This window comes from Lissotriton vulgaris, chromosome 1_1, assembly GCF_964263255.1.
Source record: "Lissotriton vulgaris chromosome 1_1, aLisVul1.2, whole genome shotgun sequence".
Taxonomy (NCBI): domain Eukaryota; kingdom Metazoa; phylum Chordata; class Amphibia; order Caudata; family Salamandridae; genus Lissotriton; species Lissotriton vulgaris.
Genome location: NC_141685.1, coordinates 1882707884 through 1882731290, shown reverse-complemented (window position 1 = coordinate 1882731290; position 23407 = coordinate 1882707884). Strand labels below are relative to the sequence as shown.

General features: G+C 47.0%; 1 protein-coding gene across 1 annotated transcript in view; it reads left to right on the top strand.

Moving 5' to 3' along the window:
* ANKRD26 (ankyrin repeat domain 26) overlaps positions 1–23407 on the top strand; it is a 969942-nt gene that overhangs the window by 330268 nt on the left and 616267 nt on the right. The window contains exons 14-17 of the mRNA XM_086919420.1: positions 3319–3417; positions 3746–3774; positions 3856–3937; positions 4016–4060. Coding sequence (XP_086775546.1) covers positions 3319–3417; positions 3746–3774; positions 3856–3937; positions 4016–4060 — 255 coding nt within the window. The remainder of the gene's footprint in view (positions 1–3318; positions 3418–3745; positions 3775–3855; positions 3938–4015; positions 4061–23407) is intronic.

The following is a 23407-nucleotide window of genomic DNA, read 5'->3' as shown; positions in this document are numbered from 1 at the left end:
TGCTGCTGGAGAGAAATGCAATTAACTGGGCCCAATAGGGTGACAAAAGACCTAGGATCTTATTCTGACAGTTCTGGATGACCTTTAAAATGTACAGACATAATCTTGGGATCTGCAAATAATGAACTGGGCGCACCTTTTACACCCCAGTTTCATACCTCATGGGACGTTGTAGACCTAAGGGAAAATAAACTGCACTCTAATGCAGATTTACCTCTATATGAATGATAGTGTCACTAGACACAAAACAGTAAATCACATTGACTTTTCTTATATGTGCCCATAAATACTATAAGGCCTATACCAGGTCAATATCTTAACACTGCAGAGTCCCCATGCGTTAGGCTATCTCTGCACCGTAACTGGGCTGTACACATCGGAAGTCTCACATCCAGCCCGCGCACGTGTGTGGCCATGTGTTCACGTGTAACCAGCCAAATGCCCCTAACCCTAGCTGTTTCACTGTGTCCTTGTCTTAAAACGCGGACACTGGTGGTAAACACATGCAAACACAAGGAGTCAGTTTACAATGTGAATACCTTTGGTGTGACACATGTAGTAAGACTCACCCACAGTAAAAAGTCCAAAAAGCTAAATATCTGTGTATATTAAATGGGCAGAATCCATCTTGCAGCATATGCAGCTGCCAGCTGAATATAGGGGAGAAATAGCTATCTCTCATAGGTTTACTCTTACCTAGTCAGTGTTAACAAGTGGAGGTTGGTTCTGACCAGACACATCATTTACTAGTTGCCCGCTACCACTGAGAATTCCAGTGACCTTCCTATTTTAAGACCACCCACCTAACTCAAAAGCGGGGTCACCTCTCCCGACAGAGAACCCAGACTGCCCTAAGAATCCTTCTGGTTCTAGCTCAGATGCATCCAAGACACTAACCGCCTATGTGGCCGAGCAGGACTGAGCCCTCCCTTGCCTAGTGTAACGCAACTCTGCATCCACCACACAGTTGCTGCCAAGGGTTCAGTAGATCAGCACTGACACCAACAAAAAAAACGGGTCTAAACCTTATCCCATGGGTCACAGGCTGGTCGCCCTCTGGCGAATACACAACAGAGTACTTTCACTCAACAGGGTCACTACATCCTAAAGAAGCAGCCACGGACGGGCCCTTCCTGGACCGCTGACCCTCATCCACAGTTGTTACTCTGGGGTCTATGTTGCCATCATTCAGTCCTCAACAACTGCTAATTCAACAACACAGAGCAACTTCCCAGACAGAAGTGGCAAACAGGACTCCAGACTGAAGCATAGGGTCCCATTCCACTTAGATAGGACTCACTTGGCCACCTGGTGCCACCACTGTGGGTGTACCTGCCTTCCGCACACCCTCGCCATGGGCATCTGCCCCACCAGGAGGCCTAAAGTGCACCCACCAGAATCCTCTCGGTACAGTCCTCCACAGATGCCCATTTGACTGCTTAAACCAAACCTCCCTAACAGAAGTGACAAATACAATCGCACATTAAGGTTCTGCATCCCTTCACTTAAGGTAGGCCCCACCTGGCCAACTGGTACGGCAACTGCAGGTGCACACGCCTCCTGCACCATCACACCATGCTGGGGGATGCATCCACCAGCCAAACCAATGCCTGGCAAACCAGGACTTGAAGGGGCTCAGCGCATCCACCCCAATGCTGGTCCACCACCATTGCACCAGGCAGGGGTCTTCTTAGGACAAAACCTCCTGCACACCCCTCAGAACCTATCTGATTGGACATCCAGCTGGGCATCGCCACGGTCACTGACTCAGGTGCAGTTAAAAACTTTTAGGATGACATCCTTCACTGTTCTCGGGTACCTACCCTACCTTTATATCTTGTGGTCCTCCACTTACCCATCAGGGAATCTAGGGAGTCCTATCCCTCTCTTATCTCCTCAGGGTCAGTCTTAACACCTTCTATCTCTGGAACCATCCTCTCGAGGGCCACGCACCACTATGGGCCACCCTTGGATAGCTCCCTCTCAACACCAGATACCCCAAAGGACCACAGGAACAACAACTTTCTTTCAAACTCTACAGTGGGAACATTTCTCTTCCAGACCCCCACCCCCTTTCTGGTGGGAACCCCTAGGGGGAGAGCCAACTATTCGAGTATCCTTCTGTCCCACCCTTCCAGTAGTTTCTCGCTTGTGCCAATGATGGAAAAAACGGTATAAAGAATGGCTCTTAGTGGGCCGCCCTAGTGGGAAATCTTCATTACCTATAGAAAGCATAAACATTTCTTGGCACTCCCAATCGCTTTCTACAACCAGAGGCAGGGCACACCCCTTCACTCATTTCTCTGGTGCCGGTACCTGTTGTAGTCCATAAACTTGCATAGAAGAGCCCTCCTGAGGCATAGTGTGTAGTGCTAAGGTTCGAAGGGCAGTATGGTCTGGGACACTCTAATGGGAACATTATGTGTGAAATCGTACCCCGTCATGTCATTTAACGAAATGCACACTGAACATAATAAGCACTGTTAATACATCAACCAACCATGTTTCCGCATGGTGTGTGCGTGGGTTTCCTTATCCATATCTGGAGTTCACACAACCAAACCTGTGAACCCCACTCAGAAACTTGCGGTCTGTTATTTGCCCAGTAACACATTGGTAATGTGTGGGAAACTGAACTACTGAAATGTTAGCAATGCGTACCAGAACTGGATACTTTTTTCCCAGCACTGAGCACCGAAGTAGAAAAACTGGTTATTAGTTGTGCAGAATGTGAGGTCTGCAAAAGTAATTGTTCTACAGGTTCCCCTTGCTGGGAACCAAGCACCTCCCCTGTGGAGGCCTTGGATTCGCTACTCTGAGAGAGTAAAGCACTACAATGGGATGGTTGGCTCCCAGTAAGAGGAAATTGTTCAACTATTACTTGGCAGGCTTTGCATTCTACACATCCTATGCAGCTAATGACCCAATTTCCTACACCAATGTAAATAATCTTCCACAGAATGGAAGCTGGTTTGTGGGTTTAGTTGATGTCATCTCCTTCACATTGATAGTCTGATACTGTAGCACCCAAGATAAGTGACTTTTAATCAGTCTTGCTGATAATAGTTGTCCTAAGCCTATATTCAGCTATTGGAACAGTAAAGATCCTTTTGGAGTTTGATTTGAGAACAGAGTTAGTGGTCCATTGTCACCTGTATTTGCACTTGTCTGTTGCAAATTCGAAAGTACTTAATGTTTCTAAAACGTAATTTGAAGATAATTTTAATAAGCTCTTATACATCTTTGTGCAAAGTGAATACCATGATTGATAAATATGCAATTCTAAGGGTGTAAGTGTTTTTGTAATTCCTTCCATAGATCTATTTTATATTCCTTCTTTCATAAGAGGACCACATGGATGTAGGATGACTAAACTAGATGATGCAAGAAATATAAACTGGCCATTGGGCCGAGAGGGTATGGAAATGATTCATAGCAGCACAAAACGTCACCTAAATCACACTGACTGCTTTTGAGCATGGCAGCATTAACTAATTTCTAACTCAATAACTTCCAGGCTTGTGGAATCTATGCCTATGCATTTTCTGAAATACTAATTTATAAGTTGTATCCCCGCTCAGTGTTATTCTAATGTACAGTGTAGGTTAAAGCTTAAAGGAATGTCATTTTACACTTTGCTTGGTTGTTTGTGTCTTGCAAATTGCTTGTTCTGCATGTTTTTGTGGGAGGACACCACACTAAATTATCTTTAAAATAATGTAATTTAAAATTTCTCGCCCTTCAGATATCTGTGTCAAGATTGCAGTACAGAAGGTAGGTGCACTGTTTCCTTTTCATTCACTAAGAATAGGACGTGTACAGGGTATTGTAACTTAATTCTGTTCCTTTTTTCAGCCAAACTCCACACTTGCGAGTCCACAAATGAAAGATGATTGCAAACCAGCAGTCCTAGAATGTATGAGAAAGCAGAATTCAGGTACTACAAAACACATTTTCTATTTATGCCTCATCACTTTGTTTTTTCTTTCTGTAACCTTTGGTATTTCATTTCCAGATTTAATGGAAGAGTTGGGCTTAGATGATGCTGATGATATTGAAGGTAAGGCAGCTGCATTTCGAATAGACACAGTTGACTATCATTTTTTTAACCACTTCTTCAGCTAAACTTGAAAATAGTTTTATAAAGAGTAAAGTAGAACTAAAAAAAACTGTTTTGTGATGATCCATTGGTAGAATGTGAGTATCGTTGAGCATGGTAGCAACAATATATAGTTTCATGTTCCAGCTAACGTTTTTAACCCTATTAGTATGAAGGTTTGCCCATCACGCTGTTTTATGGTTATTAAAGTCAAGTCCATTTTGAAAACCTAAACGTTATGAAGTTTCCTCTTCATGTCTGTAGATGAAATCAAAGTTCTTAAAGAGTCGGTGTTCAATCCAACTGACCTTATTGGAAAGTGACCTTTGTTTTAATAAATGTGCTGAGAAAAATGTGATGCTGTCTTAACTTAGACCACAATATGGTGGACTGTGAGGTTTTTAAGGACCCCTACTAACTAACATCAAATCTGACTGTGGTGAGACATTTTAACTGTAAGTGGGAAATACATCTAAAAAGGGTTCGACTGTACTTTGGGTCGATGCACACATGTGAGTGTTAAGCAGACCCCTCACTTTACGACCTGTGGGGGCTTTTCCTCCTTCCATTGCACAAGTTCGAAAATATGCTTTTCACTTTGGTTCTTGGAAGCTGATGAAAAATCAGCATTGGTGCACTTGTTTGTTTGTTAATTCAGCTAGTCAAATATGCTCCGTTATTAATGGTTTTGGAGACCCTGTATTTTACCATGGGGTATGATCCTGTCAACCTACTAGCTGCGATATAGTGCGATATTGGATGCAACCCCAGTCAGAGTCAGTTAGGGATTTGGGGCATGGGGGCGATTGATATTCTCTAAACAGATCTTATTTTTATAAGCCTTTGAGCACCCTCAATCCTACCTGGGTGGTACTCGAACCTTTGATATTTTGATTCTGAGTGATCAGCTTGGTGTTTGGTATAATTTTAAGATGGTCTCCTGAGTGCAGGGATGGTTGTGGCTTTTTAGCAGGAGTCCTATGTGTTATGCAGAGTTCTATGTGTTACCCAAAGGCACCTCGCCTGGTACGAGCCTAAGACCGCAATTGCTGTGCTGCCCCTTTCCAAGGCTATTTTACTGCTGGGGGGCCACCTCTTTTTGATATTACCTCCAGTGGTGCTTGCTATGCGGTGTGTACCTCCGTATTGCTATAGGTACGTGGAAATGTAGGAAGAGTGGGTGTGTTTTCATTTGGTGTCGCTGGTGCTTGCTACATGCCCTGTGGACACATTTTGGTGCTTCTGCTTCACCCTGCTCCCGGCACATCATGTGTAACATGGTCCTCCCTTGTGGCCTCAAATACCTAGTTTTGCTGACCTCAACTCCGCCTTTTATTTGGATTCTTCCTTGTGGCTGTTTTTATTTTTTTGGTGTTTGGCTTGAGCCGCAGCATTCATCCTTTCTATTGCCCCACGGGGAGAGGGTCTGAGGCTGCTCTGTGTGTCTTCTGCCCCCTTATTTTTCTGTTTGAATATATTTTATTAGTTTTCCAGCATTTATTTTCAGTGCACACTTAGACATTGAGCAAGAGGGAATGATATGCATAATCTGCATAACACCATAACGACTATACAACACAATGGTAATACATGGTGAGTTTTTTAACACACATCACATTGCCTTGGCAGAACTGATGGAATATATGAAAAGAAATGGAAGCTTTTTGTTTTTGCGAATGTGATGCTGCATGGCGTTTTACGCATTGTAGTCTGAGGTACGGGGATGAGAGGCGGCATGTTCTCGCGGTTCGCGCCTTCCCCTGATCTCGTCTGTTAGTTAGCATGTGGTGTATCCCCCATCGTGAGGTCGCAACGTGAATGATCCGGATTAGACAGTCATCTGTAACTAATGCTATACTCACAACTTTATAACAAGCGCGTCAAAGGAAAACTGCCTTGACACCCGAACTTATCAGAGAGGGAAAGAATAAGGAGAAGAAGATAGCTTAAAGAGGAAGGATGAGGGTGAAGGGCTAGTGTAGTGGGAAGAGTGTCAATGTGTGTCTGCAGAGGGCGATCAAGGTCATGTGGGGGGTATGTCCCTCCCAGGGGGGGGAGTGGTTCGGCAGTGCCTGATAGGCACAAGGGCATCAGTGCCAGGGCGGTGGGGGCTCTAAGTAGTTGTCATGTCACTACTCTGCAACAGCGCCTCGTCATACAGTGTCTTCTGCCCCCTTTTACTGCCCCCCAATGGGGTAGGCAGTTAGGGGGACTGTTTCCAGGATGGTTCCTTCCGCTCCAGCATCTGACCTGCACCCCAAAGGGAGGAGGCCTGGGGGGGTCATTTGGTCATACAGGAAAGGGGTTATTGGCAGAGATAGGGAAAGGAACAACAGATATTATCAGGGGTGAAGTCTCCACAGATGAACCAGTCCTGAAGGACCAGGTTACCTCCAGGATTATAAAAGATCTGAGGATCGAAGTTAACACATTAAAAACAGCAGTCTTAGCCCTTACTCCAGTATTGGAACTTTAATAGATTCCCAAGCTTGTATCTGAATTGGAGTCCCCAGTATACATAAAATAGCAATAGAAACCATCACTAAAACAGACCCTAGGCCTAGGCCCATGGCTGTTTTGCAACCTATCACCTCCTTTTGTAAAAGAGACCAAAAAAAATGAACAACCAATCAGATTAGTGTAACCCCCTAGAACCCTCCTGAAAGATACTCAGAACCTCAGATGTTCTACTGCGCGTTGTGCAAGGGAATTCCACTGAGCTCTGCTCAGTTTTTTTCCCTAGAACTTGGTTTCTACAACTTTTTCAACAGTTTTCTCATCAACAATTTCTCTATAGGTGTCAGATAAAGAGAAGAAGGCCCTCTTTAAAGCATGTGCTACCTGTGCTAAGAAGAGGTTACACATTGAAGACAAGCATAAGGACTGTATTTACTGTCTGTACCCAGACCACAAGGCTGCAGACTGTAAGATATGCCGCACCTTTTCTACCAAGTCTGCGAGATCGTGAAGTGTGTCTTTTGACCTGGCTCCAGAAGCTAAAGTCAAGAAAGGAGCCAGTGTCCAGTGACCGCGACGAAACATCTTCTGCGACCTCTTCCAGAAGATCTGTAAAAAGGGCTAGCTTCTCCTTCAGAGAAACACCCTGGTGAGGTCTTGAAAAAGACCTCTGATAGGTCTGTAGGGCTTAGTCCTGTCGAATCTCCTCACCAAGGTATAAAGGAGAGTGAAGGACTTTCAAAAGGAGTAAGTCTTGAGAGGAAATCCAGTTCTGTTCCTCACTCTCCTCCTGCAGCTTCAAAGACCTTCAAAAAGCCATCATCGTTGCCTTCTGAGGTAAAATCATCAAAAAAGACCCACTCGTCGACGACCGCGTCATCGATTCCGTCGCGAAAAAGCCTAGGGTACAGTCTTTATCTGCTCTCACCCCGTCGATGGGCTCCTTGTCGTGGTTTCCTCGTCACCGGTACGGACTCAGGGCTTGTTGACAGTGGTTTCCTTGTCACCGGTACGGACTCAGGGCTCTGTGTCGACGAGTTCAACGCCGGTGGTATTTGTATCGTCGGCGATGGTGTTGATGATGACGACGTCGTCGAGGATGTCGCTGACGAGTGTGACGACGCCAATGTCGACGATGACATAGACGATGACTGCGTTGACCGCTGTCGACGACAGTGATTTCTTCGTCGACGGTTCTTTCTTAGTCGTCAACAGTCCAGTCGTCGACGGTGAAAAAGATTTCTATTTCGCTCAAACTTCAAATCGAACCAGAGATGACTTAGCCAAGGAGGGTGTTTTCTTTACCTCCTGCACTTCTCCTTGAAGAAGAGGAATCGGATGAGGAGGAGGGACCTTTTGGCTACGCTGATAGCCCTTTTCAGCTACATGTCAAATGCCAGGGCAAGGATTCTGAAGGGGAGTATGAGGATTTTGAGCAGTATGGTCCTCCCTCTCAATATCAACAAGACTATCATCAGGAGATGGTCCAAATGCCCTCCTCTTTACTTTTTTTTGGTCAAATCTATTTTATTAGCATGAATGAATGAATGAATGAATGAATGAATGAATGAATATTGAATTTATAAAGCGCTAACTTAGCCCAAGGCGCTACAGAGAACTAGTGTACTAAATAGAACTAAATAGAACGTAGGCTGGTGGAGGCAGAGCCTCTGCTACCTGTGCCGGCCCACCTCCCACACTACGTCTGTGTTTCCTGTTGCCACCCTCGCCCACCCCGAATGCTAAATGCTGTGATGCTATGCAGGACATGGTGTTGTGTGGTGTTAGTTCATATGAGGTTGCAATGCTCTGCAAACTATGTGACTTTGGTTCCATTTTGTGCATAGAAGAATGTCTAATCTCTTAGACTCTCCTCACTTCGTCCTTCACGATGGAAGTCACGGCACAGCAAACAGGTAGGATTTAACAAAAGTTCTTTATTTAAACATCATGTGCAAAATAACGTGCATTGATTAGGACGGCCTATGTGTTTCGGCTACTGCTAGCCTTCCACTGGACCATCAATGTCTAATATGTGTTGTTGGCAGTGGCGTAGCAAGGTCAGGTGGTACTGGTGCGGAAAATGTCTTGTCAACCCACCCCCAGATTGAAATTATTAAAGAAAGCCAGAAAAATAAGATACTTAGCGTTGCAAGTGTAATTTTTTTATTTTAAAAATATATTTTTGCCATTTTGTCACGCCCCTCAGTGATGACACCTGGGGCGGTCCGCACCCACAGCACCCCTCTCCCTAAGCCGCTGACTGTTAAGGGTCAAATGAATTATAGATATGATCGGTCGGTAGTGAATAGGCGGAATTGTTGCTAAGTGACAGGTTGTGTTTCGAGTCCCTAATCATGGCGTTCCCCCATCACTCGCAGTATAACACTGTCTACGTCTGTTTTCCAGTTCAGCACAGGGGGTAGCAACCGCCCTGCCATCTGGCTAGATGCTGGCATCCACTCCCGGGAGTGGGTCACCCAGGCCACAGCTCTCTGGACCGTCAACCAGGTAATGTCACATGACTCCTCAGTACCGCAAGTTCCCATTCCGAGGAGCGAGGGGAAGAGGTAACTTTTCATATAGAGAAGGTTACCAACAACAACTGTACTCTTCGTATGGTTCACAATCCAACAAGCCGAGTTATAACCAATAGCAGAATCAATTTTCTTCTTTCTCTCGCTCGAACAACAGAGGAAGACAAGGTCGCCAGGGCAGAGACAACTCTAAGGGCCAATAGCAGCTTGCTGGCTGACTACTGCCCCTTCTTCTCCTGTGTCATCAGTGGGAGGCAGAGTTTCATATTTCCTCCACAACTGGCAGCAAATAACATCAGACCGTTTGGTATTGAACATCATCCATAACGGCCACACCCTGGAGTTTGTCCAACCACCTCCATCCAAGCCCCCTTGCTCCACAGTATCGAAACATCTTCGTCTGCTACAGTTAGAGGTCCATCAAATGCCCCTCAAAGGAGCTATAGAACCGGTCCATATCTCTCACAGGTGAAAAGGGTTTTACTCCCAGTTGTTCCTGATCCGGAAGACGTTAGAGAAGTGGCGCTCCATACTCTATCTGAAATGAAATGAAATGAAATGAAATGAGGTGAGCCTTATAATGTGCTACTAAGCCCGGAGGCATCAAGGTGCCTACCATAAAACCATCAAAATGACCAGATACCCAGCACTACTGGTACGCCTTTGAAAATAGCCACGTTTTAAGAGTTTTCCGAAACTTCAGGACAGACAACTGAGATTTAATTTCTAGGGGAAGGCTGTTCCACAGCTTGGGGGCAACAGTTGAAACTTCTGCGAACACGGGGCACCACCAATAAGCTCTTAGTAGAGGAGCGCAGGTCCCTGCCCGGTACATAAGGAAGCAGCAATTTCATCACACCACCTGCCCCCTTGCCAGAGGGTGTCCCATAGGTCAGACAAAGAGTCTTAAAGGCGATCCTGGACTCAATAGGAAGCCAGTGCAGGCTTTTCCTAGCAGCCGTGGCGGAAAAGAGTCTTGGGGCATCCAGTACAAACTTAGCCGCCGCATTCTGGGCAGTTTGAAGGCGCTGCACCGAGCCTTTATTGAAGCCAGCATACAGAGTGTTGCAGTAATCAAGTCGCGAAGCGACCAATGCAACGACAACCTGTTTATGAGCCTGAGGGGACAGATAGTGTTTAATTTTCCGAAGAATTTTAATAATGCCCCAACAGGTAGCAACTGTCCTGTTGACCTGTTGTGCCATTGAGAGAGCAGGATCGATCATAACTCCCAAATTCCTGGCAGAGTCTGTTGGTATAGGACAAGCTCCCAGCGAGGGGGGCCACCATTCGGCCGACCAGATGTTCGTGTTTCCACCGAAAACCAGAATCTCGGTCTTCTCCCCGTTCAACTTTAGTGAATTGTAAATCATCCACTTAGAAACCGCCTCCATGCAGTTTCTAAAGTTAAGGACGGAAGAGTTCAGCGAGTGAGAGAGGGACACCAAGATCTGGGTGTCATCGGCGTAGGAGACTACCTCCATCCCAAATGATCTCACAAGCCTGGCAAGTGGGGCCACATAGATGTTGAAAAGGGTCGGACTTAATGCCGACCCTTGTGGCACCCCACATTGCACAGGTGTGGGTGGAGATAGATATTCTCCCAGCTTGACCCTCTGCTCCCTCTGGGCCAGAAAAGAGGCCAGAAGACTCAAGGCCGCGCCCTCTACCCCTATCTCCCTCAGACGAGATGTAAGAACCGAGGGAGAAAGGGTATCGAAGGCGGCTGTCTGGTCTAATAAGACCAGAAGGGAGGTGTGGCCCTAAACGACCGGAGTGCGGATGTTATTAAGCACTATCGTTAGGGCCGATTCCGTGCTATGTCCTCTCCTGAAACCGTGCTGGGACTGATCTAGAAGACTACGGATCTTCACAAAGGTATTCGCTCCGGTAGCAGCCTTTCTGCTGAAACAAAAGCTTTAGGTCTTCCCTTACCTTGATGACTGGTTGCTAAAAACTCCTACCAAACAGGCAGCACAGGAAGCAGTCAAAACATGTACATGCCTGTTTGCCAATCTCGGCCTAAAAATCAACTAACAGAAGTCTTCTCTTCGTCCATCAAGAACAGCCAGATTTTCGGGGAGTCATTCTAAGCACATCAGTAAACAAGGCTTTCCCGACCTTGGAGAGGCAAGAGAAGCGAAGGTCCCAATTGCAGTGGCGCCAAGTTGATAAATCCTTCGACAAGATCTCAGTTACCGAGGCCATGAGAGAGGCCGCGTCATGGTGGATGACCAAAGAAAACATTTCTCAAGGTCTATCTTTCAGTCTAGCCCCGACTCCACACATAATAACTATGGACGTCTCTCTTGAAGGCTGGGGAGAGGTTTTACAAGATCTTCATGCAAGCGGTTGGTGGCTGCCTCAGCATCGTCTGTTGCATATCAACCTGCTGGAGATCAGAGCGATTTGCCTAGCCTTGCTAGCCTTTCTTCCACGAATACAACCGTTGACAGTTCTTATACGTACAGACAACACGCTGCTCATGCATTATATAAACAAAGAAGGAGGCACCAGATCTCGACTGTTGTCGTAAGAAGCCCAATCAATCTGGAAGTAGACAATTCAACAAGAGAAATCACTCAGGGCGGAACATCTTCCAGGTGTCCTCAACAAAGCAGCGGGCACTCTCAGCAGACTGAAGTCTGTCAGCCACGAGTGGGAACTGGACCACTTCACTCTTCAGAAGGTTTTTCACAGATGGGGCACACCTTACATAGATCTCTTTCCCACTCCGGAGAACAAGAAATGCCGGTTCTATGCAAGCAGGATTCATCATCCGGGATTGTTGGGGAATGAGCTTTCGATGGCCTGGTCAGGCGCATTTGTTTACGCTTTTCCCCCTATTCCTCTTATCCCCACGCTACTCCGGAAGCTCAAGGCAGAACCATGCAGGATGATTCTGATAGCCCATGCGTGGCCTAGACAGTTTTGGTTCACAGAACTTCACCTTCTCTCCCTGGACCTTCCTCTGCCTTTGCAGCCATTTCCTTGGCTGCTGACGATGTCCCAGGGCCAAGTCTGGCTTCCGGATCCTCAGTCTCTTCAGCTCTCGGAATGACTCCTGAGCAGCGAGAATTTCTAGGTCCGAATCTCTCAGCAGAATGTAAAGAGGTACTTTCTCAGGCAAGATCCTCAAGTACGAATAAGACTCACAGATTGAAATGGACGCAGTTCTCTATCTGGTGTCAACACAATGGCCTCCATCCTTTTGAATCGGAGCCGCATGAAGTTCTTCCATACATTCTATCATTAGCAAAAGCGGTACTGGCTCACTCTTCTATCAAAGTGCATCTGGCGGCAATTTCTCGCTTCAGACGCATGTCTTCAGGCCCTTCCCTCTGCTCAGCAGGGATAGTTAAATAGTTTCTGAAGGGACTTTTCAGAGTTTTCCCTCCAGTCCAGTCCTCCTCCTCTTCCTCCTCTTTGTCATCTGAACCTGGTTCTTACCCAGCTTATGAAGCCTCCTTTCGAGCCTATTTACAAAGCAAAGTTGAAATTCCTCTCCTGGAAGGTAGCACTACTTCTAGGTTTGACTTCTGCGAGGCGTGTGGTAGAAATGCAGGCTCTCACCATTCAGGAACCCTTTCTACAGTTCAAAAAAGGAACAGTGGTTCTTCGTACTAACCCAAAATTCATTCCTAAAGTTCCTTCGGACTTTCATTTGAATGAGCCGGTAATTCTTAATTTTTTTTCCCCTCAACCGGCTACTCCAGCAGAGAAAGCACTTCACTCTCTGGACACTTAGAGGTGCTTAAAGTTCTATCTTCAACGAACTAAAGTCTTCAGGAATTCTTCTCAAATGTTTGTGGCTTTTAGTGATCCTCTTAAGGGGTTCCCCCTTTCCAAGAAGGGCATCGCTTTTTGAATCACCAATGCTATCCAATATTTTCACAAGGCAGCAGGTAAGCCTCTTGAGGGTCGAGTCCGTGCTCATTCCATGAGGGCGATGTCTTCTTCTACAGCCCTCTTTGCTGGTGTTCCTCTCCAGGAGATCTGCTGTGCAGCGACCTGGAGCAGTACGTATATGTTTACAAAGCATTACTGCCTGGATTCTGCGATGCAGAGTGATACAGCAGTCGGCCAAGCAGTCCTGAGGAACCTCTTTCAGTAGTGGTGAGCTTTCCCTTTCATTCCTCCTTCCATATTACTGTTTTATCAACTCTAGCAAATTTGTTAACCTTATGAATTTATGTTTATGAAGTTTCTAAGTATATTGTTGAACTTTGAAAATGTCTTCATGATTTGTTTACTATGGCTTTGTTCCTACTTTGATATTTGTAATCGTTCAGAAACATGTGCTGATAACTGCTAGCTACTCTAATACCAGCATGGAAATCCATGAAAGTTCCAATACTGGAGTAAGAAAACAAGTTATTTACCTGTAACTTTGGTTCTCCAGTTTTGGGAACATTCATAAATTCCCATGCACCCACCCGCCTCCCCTGGGAAAGCTCAGCATCTTCCATCTTCAGTGGTTTGGTTACACAACGTCTACGGAAATCTGAGGTTCTGAGCTTTTCTCAGGATGGTTCTAGGGGTGAGGCTAATCTGATTGGTTGTTCATTTTTTTGGGTCTCTTTTACAAAAGGAGGTGGATAGGTTGCAAAATAGCAATGGGCCTAGGCCTAGGTTCTGTTTTAGTGATGGTTTTTTATTGCTGTTTTATGTATACCGGGGACTCCCATTCCGACGACGGGGAATGATACAAGCATGGGAATCTATGAAAGTTTCCAATACTGGAGAACCAAAGTTACAGAGAAGTACCTTGTTTTCTTACTGAACAAGTCAAACTCCCATTAGTTGATGAGATCCTGCAGTCCAACTCTCTAAGCAGAAACCTAGACAGCTAACAAATTCGCCCCGCCGCACTAGTAGTCTAGCCCCCTCAATGTCAGTACCCCTTCAGAATCCCTTAAACTCTGCTAGTAAGAACACCCTTGTACAATCAACTAGTTGTACTGCTCCTGGGGGATGCATAATGCCAAGCTGCATGCTTTTACTGGTCAATTTGAACAACTGGGCCCAACTCCAACCCTTGGCCCTGTTTATGACGAAGTTCTTCCATCGAACTGTACTGGGCGGTGCAAGCAGACCCGATTGCCCCCAAGTGCATTTATATGGCCAATGTGCCCAATGTTCCTTCTCACTTAAAACTGGAAGGTGAAGATTCCTTAATCAATAAAATCATACATTGGATCCTCATGTGATGTGATGCTGTTCAGCAATTAGGGAACATATCTTGTGTGCGGAAAGGCTAACTTGCCCCAACACCCAGTCCGATTGTGTAGCACTGCACCTGGCTGATGGGAATGTGGCCCACAACCTGATAGCACTGGAGGCTAGGACAAGTTCACCTACCCCCACTGGCATCCAACTTAAGTATAGATCTTTCACACCTCCATCGCTGCTTCCTGTGCACCATTTTGACACCATCCTGTGCTCTGACTCACCCATAGTTTCCAAAGATTGACTCCCACACCAAGCTAACTTTGTATGCACCAAAATAAATCTGAAAAGCTCACGCATCGCCCAGTATGTCACAAACAAAGCTAGCCACTTCATTGCCAATTTCTCATTAACCACCCTGCCCAACCGCCTTGGGACTTCCAAAAAACATTTGTCTCTTATTGATAGACTTAACAAGGGGGTTTCACTCTCAGTAGCACTCCAGCCAGAAGCACAAGCAGGGTATACAGCTGACGATAAACTACCTTCCCCTACTGCTAACCAAGCAAAGCCCCCTAAGCTTAGTCTGGAAACATGGAACATGGAATGTTAGAGGGGTGAGTTCAAAGGTGGCCTTTTTGTATTGAAACCAATACATTGAACACTATGGCAACTGTATTCTCCAGGAAACCTGGAGTATTACCCCTGTTCACATACCTGGATAGATCACGTTCCATCGCCCAGCAACTACCAGCAAGCCAGGCCGACCCAACGGGGGATTGTTGATTTGGGTACACATTGCTCTCGAATGCACTATTTGATAACTCCAGTACAGTAGCCCTGGCATCTAAGCGATCCAAATCAGATGAGTGAATGGTACAGGGGTAGACATCTTCAATGTCTATGCCCGAAGAACTAGAGCTGGAATAGACCGTCCACTCTTCAAGAGTTGGAAGAACTTCTCGACGATAGGGCCACTCAGGCCCCATCAATCATATACTGGTGACTTTTATTTTTTAAAACCTTTATTATATCGTTCACAAAAATTACAGAAATAGACCTACAACCACAGGGGCTGGACACTGCATTTAGGAGATACGTATCAGAAGTTCAATAACACAGCTCTTCAGCCGGCAAACCCTGAGGTCCGGCAGCGGTACAGGATATACGGTGCATTGAGCACAGTGCAGATCGCATGTTATTCATAAGGTTTCATTTTGCATTTAACATTCATAAAAGTTCAAGTCAGTACGAGCGAGTCGAAGAAAGCGTGGAAGGATAATGAAGCTCTCCGATAACCACTGGTGATCTTGTTGAGGCACTCAAGGTTGTCCATGTCGATGTTTAGCGGGATATGGCTCAAGCAGGAGAAGCTAACAATGTTCACGGGCGCGCGATCTATCCTGTAGGGATCAGCAGCGCACACGGAATCCGGCTTCCGCACAGGGTCCTCGAAGTTGAGCATACAGTGTTCCATGGGTATTACAGCTGGCTGATATACTGCCAAAAAGTCGCCGTCCGGTCTCCGGCAGATATTGTCCACTGTTGCAGACAGTGCCTGGTATTTGACGATGATCTGCGAGTGGAGCGCCCCAATGGCTGCCATTGCCGCATGTAGCGATGGTGTGCCTTCTGTCCCATCCATCTCCTCTCGCGAAGCGACAGAGCAGGATATGAACCCCGGAGGTCGACTACTCCGGGGTAGCAGGCACAACCAGAGCAGACAACAACAATGGGCGCCCTCACCTCACGATTTCTACACCTTTGCCGCTAGTCAGGGCTCCTGTCCGTCACCCCCGGGAGGCTTACGGTGTCTCCGGGCGTCGGATACAGGACCGCAGCAACCGAAGAGTCACGCTGCAGCGTCTGCAGTGTAGACAGGATACTAAATCGCCATTGGAAACGAGTAAAGTGTGTTTCCGTTCGGGAGACCGGACGAAGCCCAAAGTCCACAGCCGATGTTGTTCAACTCCAGCCCGGGTGGGTTGGAAATCGAGGCCCCGGCTTCCACGCTGAGTTAGGCCGAGAATGAAACACGGCGTATCTTCGTCACCCAGTGAGTTAAAAAGTTCGGGATTGCACCTTCAGAGTCAGTCACTCCTCGTGTACACGGGAGTCAGGTGTAAAAGCAGGATAAATTGCAGGATATACGAGCTGCTGGCGGAGGTCGGCGGAGCCGGGAGCTTATGCGGCCATCTTGCTTTCCAGCGTAGCTCCTCCTCTCCCTTTTTTTGTATACTGGTGACTTTAATGTCACCTTTGAGCCGGTAGAAAATTAGGACATATGTGATAGTAGGGAGGAAGATGAGTTGTGGCTCGTGCCTCCCCCTTGACCTACTCCCTTTCAAGAAATGGTCCCAAGCGGCCCTGCAGCTCAATGCCCTCGGGCTAGCAATGGCAGCACTAAATCCGATAAAATGGGGGCCACCACCTATAACAGTACTACCAATTTAAGCTGCATTAACTACTTCCTGCTAGATTTGAGACTGTGGGCTGGAGTGGACAATATGATAGCGGGGTCTACCACAGATAGTGAACACAACACCCTTGAGCTCTACTTGGCATCGCCCTGGGCCAAATATCCGAGCCCCCCTAATTCCATTCTTATGACTAAGGAGGTATGCCCAACTAATGATAATAGACGACTTAAATGGGCATACGTAGCGATGAACACAGGGAAACTTGAAGCAATCAAACTCAATCTGCTGGATAGCACGAGAGAGATACTCAGATTAGTTCAACAACAGGGAGGTCTTGACAAGATTACGGCTTGTCACAGTCCTCTTTTTATCCAGTTTCCCTCGTATTTTAGAGTACCACTACGCCCTCAGGGCACCACCAAGAATACTAGGTCGCAATTTGCCTCGTTCAACCAGGCGTGTTAGAGCCTCCGATTAAAGCTGGCATTTTCCATTAAAGCAAACAATGTGGTTGAACTGAGAGACACAAGGAGGTCTTACAAGTTAGCCCAGACTATGGCTAAAAAGGAATAGGAGGAGAATCGATGTTGTCAGAGAGGCCTGTTTTAGGATTGAATCGAAGTGATTCTGTTTCTTAGTCACTAGGGGAGACGCATATAGGCCCCGCCACCCACTAACAACATAGATATTGCAGCCTGGTAAGACCATTTCTCCTCACTATACACTGGATCTTGCGAGCCAGATACCTATGCTTCCACTCCAGACCATGCTTAACCTCAGGCCAGCAAGTTTTTTTCCATACACATAATCAGGTCCAGCATTAACTCCATCGTATGGGCCAAAGCCCCAGGACCTGATGGCATTCCAGGCGAGGTTTTCCTTTAGTGATGTCGAGAACTGGACAACATACACTCTGGCACTAGCTAACGGAATTTTTGCAGGTGCCCAATACCACCTTCCTGGAATGGAGCTGAGTTGATTCCGGTTTATAAGAAGGGTGACCGTTCGTCTCCCTCCAATTCAGCCTAATTGACTGCGCCCAAAAGGTGTTTGACTGTGCACGTCTCATGAAGATACAGACCTAGATAAGTGACTCTACCATCTTGTCCCTCTTCCAAGCAGGGTTTAGATGAAAACTAGCACTATCAATCAGGTCTTTCGCTTCCTCCTATTGGCCTGGAAGACAGTGGTCATTGGACAGGGAAGCCTATATGTGGCTTTTATTGACCTACGGTCTGCCTTTGACCTTATCCCAAGACATAAGCTTCGGTGCGTCTTAAAGGAGATGGGCCTCCATCTCTAGGTCCTAACGCTAGTCATTCGCCTTCATGAGGCCAACTAAGCAAGGGTTCGCTGGCCAACTGACAGACCTGATCAAAGTTGATAAAGAGGTCCAAGAGGGCTGTGCATTGGCTCTCACCCTTTATAAATGGAGTTGTCCAATATCTCACTGATATTCCTGTTGATGCCCCAAGTCTTGGGGGAGCCAAGGTGCATCTTTGCTATTTGCTGATGACATGCTGTTAGTCTCCAAAACCCCTAGAGGACTGCAGCTGCTCTTAGATGGCTTCAAGGCTTTCTGTGCAATGAGGCCTAGAAGTTAACACCTCGAAGACCAAAGTCCTAATGTTGAACCCCCACAAATCATTCAAAGGCAAGTTAACACTGGGTGGGATTCCCTTAGAGAGAGTGAGCACCTTCGATTATCTGGGGATCACTCTCTCAGAGGACTTGTCTTGGAAGGCCTATGTATTGAAGCGGACTCTCCAGCAGAGACAGATCACTGGGGCCTTGATTAAAGAGCCTAGGACCTCTCCGAGCAAACCAATAGCAGCCCCACTTCACATATATGATCACAAGGCAGCGGGCTCATCACTGTATTGTGCGGAACTCTGGGACTTTAAAAAACTGGACGGTCTCCTTACCACAGAGAGCAAATTCTTGAGAGCCTTATGCTCACTTCCTCAGAGTACCCCTCTTCACCCCCTAAGGCTGGACATGGGCATAACCTCTATTGTTGAGAAAGCTAAGTTACACCCCCTATTGTTCTGATTGCGTCTAAAATCAACCCCTGAACTGCTCCCATACACTGCTGCCCTTGTTGAAGTAAGTACTCTTGACTGCGCTAAGAAAATTGGTTAGCTCTCCAAAGTGAAGTCCCGGCTTATTACTATAGGGGTGGAGGGATCGTGGGACTCAAAGGACCCAGCTTTACTGCCTAGCAAAAACCAGGTCAAGAATCAAGATTAAAATTGAGTGGCCCAGTTCTTTTTCTCCTATACGTCATGGGGCTGCCTCACAATGAACTTTATGGAATTTAAACTGTCAGGTGTTTACGAACAATATATGGAGGCTATTATGATCCCGCAGTACAGGAAGCTTTATATGCAGTTTAGATTCGGCTCCCTCCCGGTGGACATTTTTAGTTCCTCCTGGCGACAACCTTCCACCACACCGCAGTCTTGCCCAGGTTGCCCCCTTGTTGCTAAGTCAGTTGGTCAAATTTTCTTTGTTTGTCCCATGTACCATACACCGAGAGCCAAATGGCTCACTGCTGTCTGTAGGCGACTTGCCACCTGTTGTCATCGCAAACCGCTGCACATTTTAAAATCGTATTCCAGCTTCCTAGTGGCCTGCGCAGTTGCCAAGTTTCTCAGCAAACTGTGGGCTATCAGAAGGGCCGTGATGAAAATGTAATTGCTTGTCCTCCCATTGAGGAATTACCTCTATGCATTCTTAGTTCTTGTCTAAACTGATACTTTGTATTTTAGGTTGGCTGTAGCGCCATTCTTAACATTGAGACAGCATGGCGGGGCATGCTGCCCTGTCCTATCGCGCAATAGGCTTTTGTTGACTCAGCTTTTTGGCACCTCATGTACATTTTATCTTTTTAAAACAGTTTTTAGACTAATCAACTTAGTTGAAACCTTTTAAATTGCTGTTAACAAATCTTGGTATGCTTTATAAGAGTTTTGTATAGCGCAAACTATACCAGAGACATCGGGTATCAGAGAGCTTTACATGAGCACCAGTTTCGTTACAGATGGACACATTCATTTTTGTTAGGTATGGGGAGATTACGTGATTTGCCCAGAATCATAGGATGTTGAGCTTCATTGCCGAGACTCGAACCCGGTTCCTGAGCTCATAGGTCGACCGCTCTAGCCGTAAGGCTACATCCTCTCTGGACGCCTCAGGGCAGCTGCAGCGCTCTACAAGTCACATTTTCATTTCATTTCATTTTTTTTCCTCTCCTCTTTTTGTTTCCTTGTACAATATGCATTAGCACTTTTGTGGTGGTAATGGCCGAAATAAAGTTTATGAATAAATGAATACAGGCTCATAAAGGCTAGTTCAGTGGGACCTCCCGAAAACCCTGGAAAATCTGCTGGGACAGATAACCAAAACACTTGGACTGTCTAGGTAAATCTGAGACGTCTGGTCACTCTAAACTATCAGGCCAGTGAAGCTATGAAAACCTGAATGTCAGGTTGGTTTTGTTGAAGGCGCTTCCAAAAGAGGAGAGACATAGCCGGAATAATAACATTCCCCATATCCGCTGTCAAATTTACAAATGTAAATGTAAATGTAGAGGTACTTGTATAGCGTACGACTACCCGAAGACGTCTCGGCGCTTGTACGAATACCACTGAGGAACCCTTCCTAGCCTTTCCCTGTGAAGTGCCCACTCTTGGGCACCCCCAAGGTAAAGCCAGGCATCCTAGCGTTGTTGGGGCCGTTGTGGAGATTAAGCAAGCTATTACCCAGAGTTGCAGAGTGGGACCCATGATTAGAATAGGCACCGAGGCTAGAATTAACAGGTCCGAGGAAATTGAGCCCAAGACCCGCCGAGGCGGGAATTAAACCCTGGTCCCGGGCCAGACTTCTGCATCAGGGTCTGCCGCTCTAACCATTGAGCCACACTTCTCCACTTTTGTGCTATTAAATATTTAATTTCCTTCTTCAGAGCATTACCTAAAACATTGGTTCTGTTGGATTTCTTTGTTTGTTTGCAAAACTATAGATGGAGACTGAGGCAAATTTTCACATCAGTGAATCAATCACTACACAAAGAATTTGCACATAGACATCAAATACTTGCACACCCAGCTGGGTGCAAGGTATATTGTCTACAATAGTGACGGTCACTTCATAAACAACATTTTACATACAGAGAGTTCTGTATCAATTGCATATAGTGAAGAACTATGCAGTGCTTGTGTATAGTGAGAGTACGTACAAACCACACTTCTAAAAACAATTGAAACATGTTTTTGTTTTCAGCGAAGACTGAGTATAATATAATATTTCTCCATTTGGGGAAGTGCCATAGTCAAAATGATGTCTATGGTACAACTCATGGAGAAAGAGTGGCAATAGTATGCATCTAGCTGGGCCTTTAATAAGACTGAAAGAGGAGATGGGACCCTGTGAAAATACAGTATAAACAAGAGATGTCAACCCCAATGTGCAGTAAATCTGTAAAGTGAGTCCTTTTGGGAGAAGGGTTCACCTCAAATCATGAGATTCAAATTAAACAGCTAATCATATTGGAAGGCTCTATAAATCACCCCTGAAAAATGATTATTAAATAAGTTGATGAATCTATATTAAAAATTAATTTATTATGCATAACATTAATTAAAATCTCTGCATACAGTGACAATTTGCTTAAAATGTGCAGAAAGTATAAAATATTTTACACAGCGTCAATATTCAAACTGAATGCACTTTGAGAGAAGGGTGCAGGAGTTATTTACACACCTGAGGGCGTTGCAGAGTCTTTAAGTTTTTGATTGGATCTTATTAAGAAATTTAGTAAGACAGCTGACCACCCTCAGAGGCACCCTCATCTACAGACCCCCCGGGACCACGCACACAATTCAGCGAAGACATCGCCGACTTCATCAGCCCGCACGCCCTCCCCTCCGCCGACTACATCCTCCTCGGGGACCTCAACTTTCACCTGGAGAACAACAACGACCGTAACACCACCACCCTGCTGGACAACCTCGACAACCTCGGTCTCAAGCAGCTGGTGACCTCCCACACCCACTTTGCCGGACACACACTCGACCCCATCTTCTCATCCAGCAAGCACATCGCCTTCAGCCACACGACCGGACTCCACTGGACGGACCACAGCTGCGTCCACTTCAGCTTCAGAAAGAACACTATCCACCACCACCAGCAACAGGTCGCACGCAGAAGCTGGAACAAGATCACAGCCGACCAGCTCGCCGCAGCTCTGAGCCAAGACCCCCCCGCCAGCTCATCGAACCCCAGCCAGGCCGCCAACAACCTCACGAAGTGGATCAGCAACTGCTCAGATGACCTCGCCCCACTGAGCACCCCACCCAGCAGACCCGGCAGAAAGAAAGCACCATGGTTCACCGACGAACTCAAGAGCTCCAAGAAGAACTGCCGGGCCCTTGAGCGAGCCTGGCGCAGAGACCCTACACCAGACAACATGACCATCCTCAAGCTTGCAACCCGAAAGCACCACCAACTGATCCAGACCACCAAGAAAACCGCATTCAAGGAACGACTGGACAACAACGCACACAACAGCAAGGAACTCTTCAACATCGTCAAATTGCTCTCCAACCCCAACGCCGGAAACAACGACATCACCCCATCACAAGACCTCTGCAACTCCCTCGCCTCCTACTTCCACAACAAGATCGCAAACATACACAACAGCTTCAGCTCGCAACGGACGCACCCTACGACCGCACCAACGCCCCCCACCGCCACCCTCCGCGCCTGGACCCCAACCACCACCGAAGACACCATCCGCACGATGAACTCCATCCACTCCGGATCCCCAACCGACCCCTGCCCTCACCACGTCTTCAACAAAGCCGACGCTGTCATCGCACCCCACCTGCGGGACATCATCAACACCTCCTTCGACACCGCTACCTTCCCGGAGAGCTGGAAGCACGCCGAACTCAGCGCTCTCCTGAAGAAACCGTCAGCAGACCCCACCGAACTCAAAAACTACCGCCCCATCTCGCTCCTCCCGTTTCCGGCCAAAGTCACCGAGAAGACCGTCAACAAGGAGCTGGCCGCCTTCCTCGAGACAAACGATCCCTCGACCTCTGGCAGTCTGGCTTCCGGGCCAACCACAGCACCGAGACCGCCCTCATCGCAGCCACTGATGACATCCGAGCCCTGCTGGACAACGGGGAAACAGCGGCCCTCATCCTCCTGGACCTCTCCGCGGCATTCGACACTGTCTGCCACCGCACCCTAGTGCAGCGCCTCAGCAACGTCGGAATCCAAGAGAAGGCACTAGAATGGATCATCTCCTTCCTCGCCGGTAGGACACAGAGAGTCCGCCTCCCCCGTTCAGATCCGAGGTCACCGAAGTCATCTGCGGAGTACCACAAGGATCATCACTCAGCCCCACCCTCTTCAACGTCTACATGAGCTCCCTCGCGGCCATCGCACACCAACACAACCTCAACATCATCTCTTACGCCGACGACACCCAGCTGATCCTCTCCCTCACCAACGACCTCGCCACCGCCAGAACCAACGTACACGAAGGGATGAAAGACGTAGCCGAGTGGATGATGAGCAGCCGCCTGAAACTGAACTCAGATAAGACGGAACTCCTCATCCTGGGATCATCACCCTCCGCCTGGGACGACTCCTGGTGGCCCCCGGCCCTGGGCAGCGCACCCAAACCCACAGACCACGCACACAAACTGGCCTTC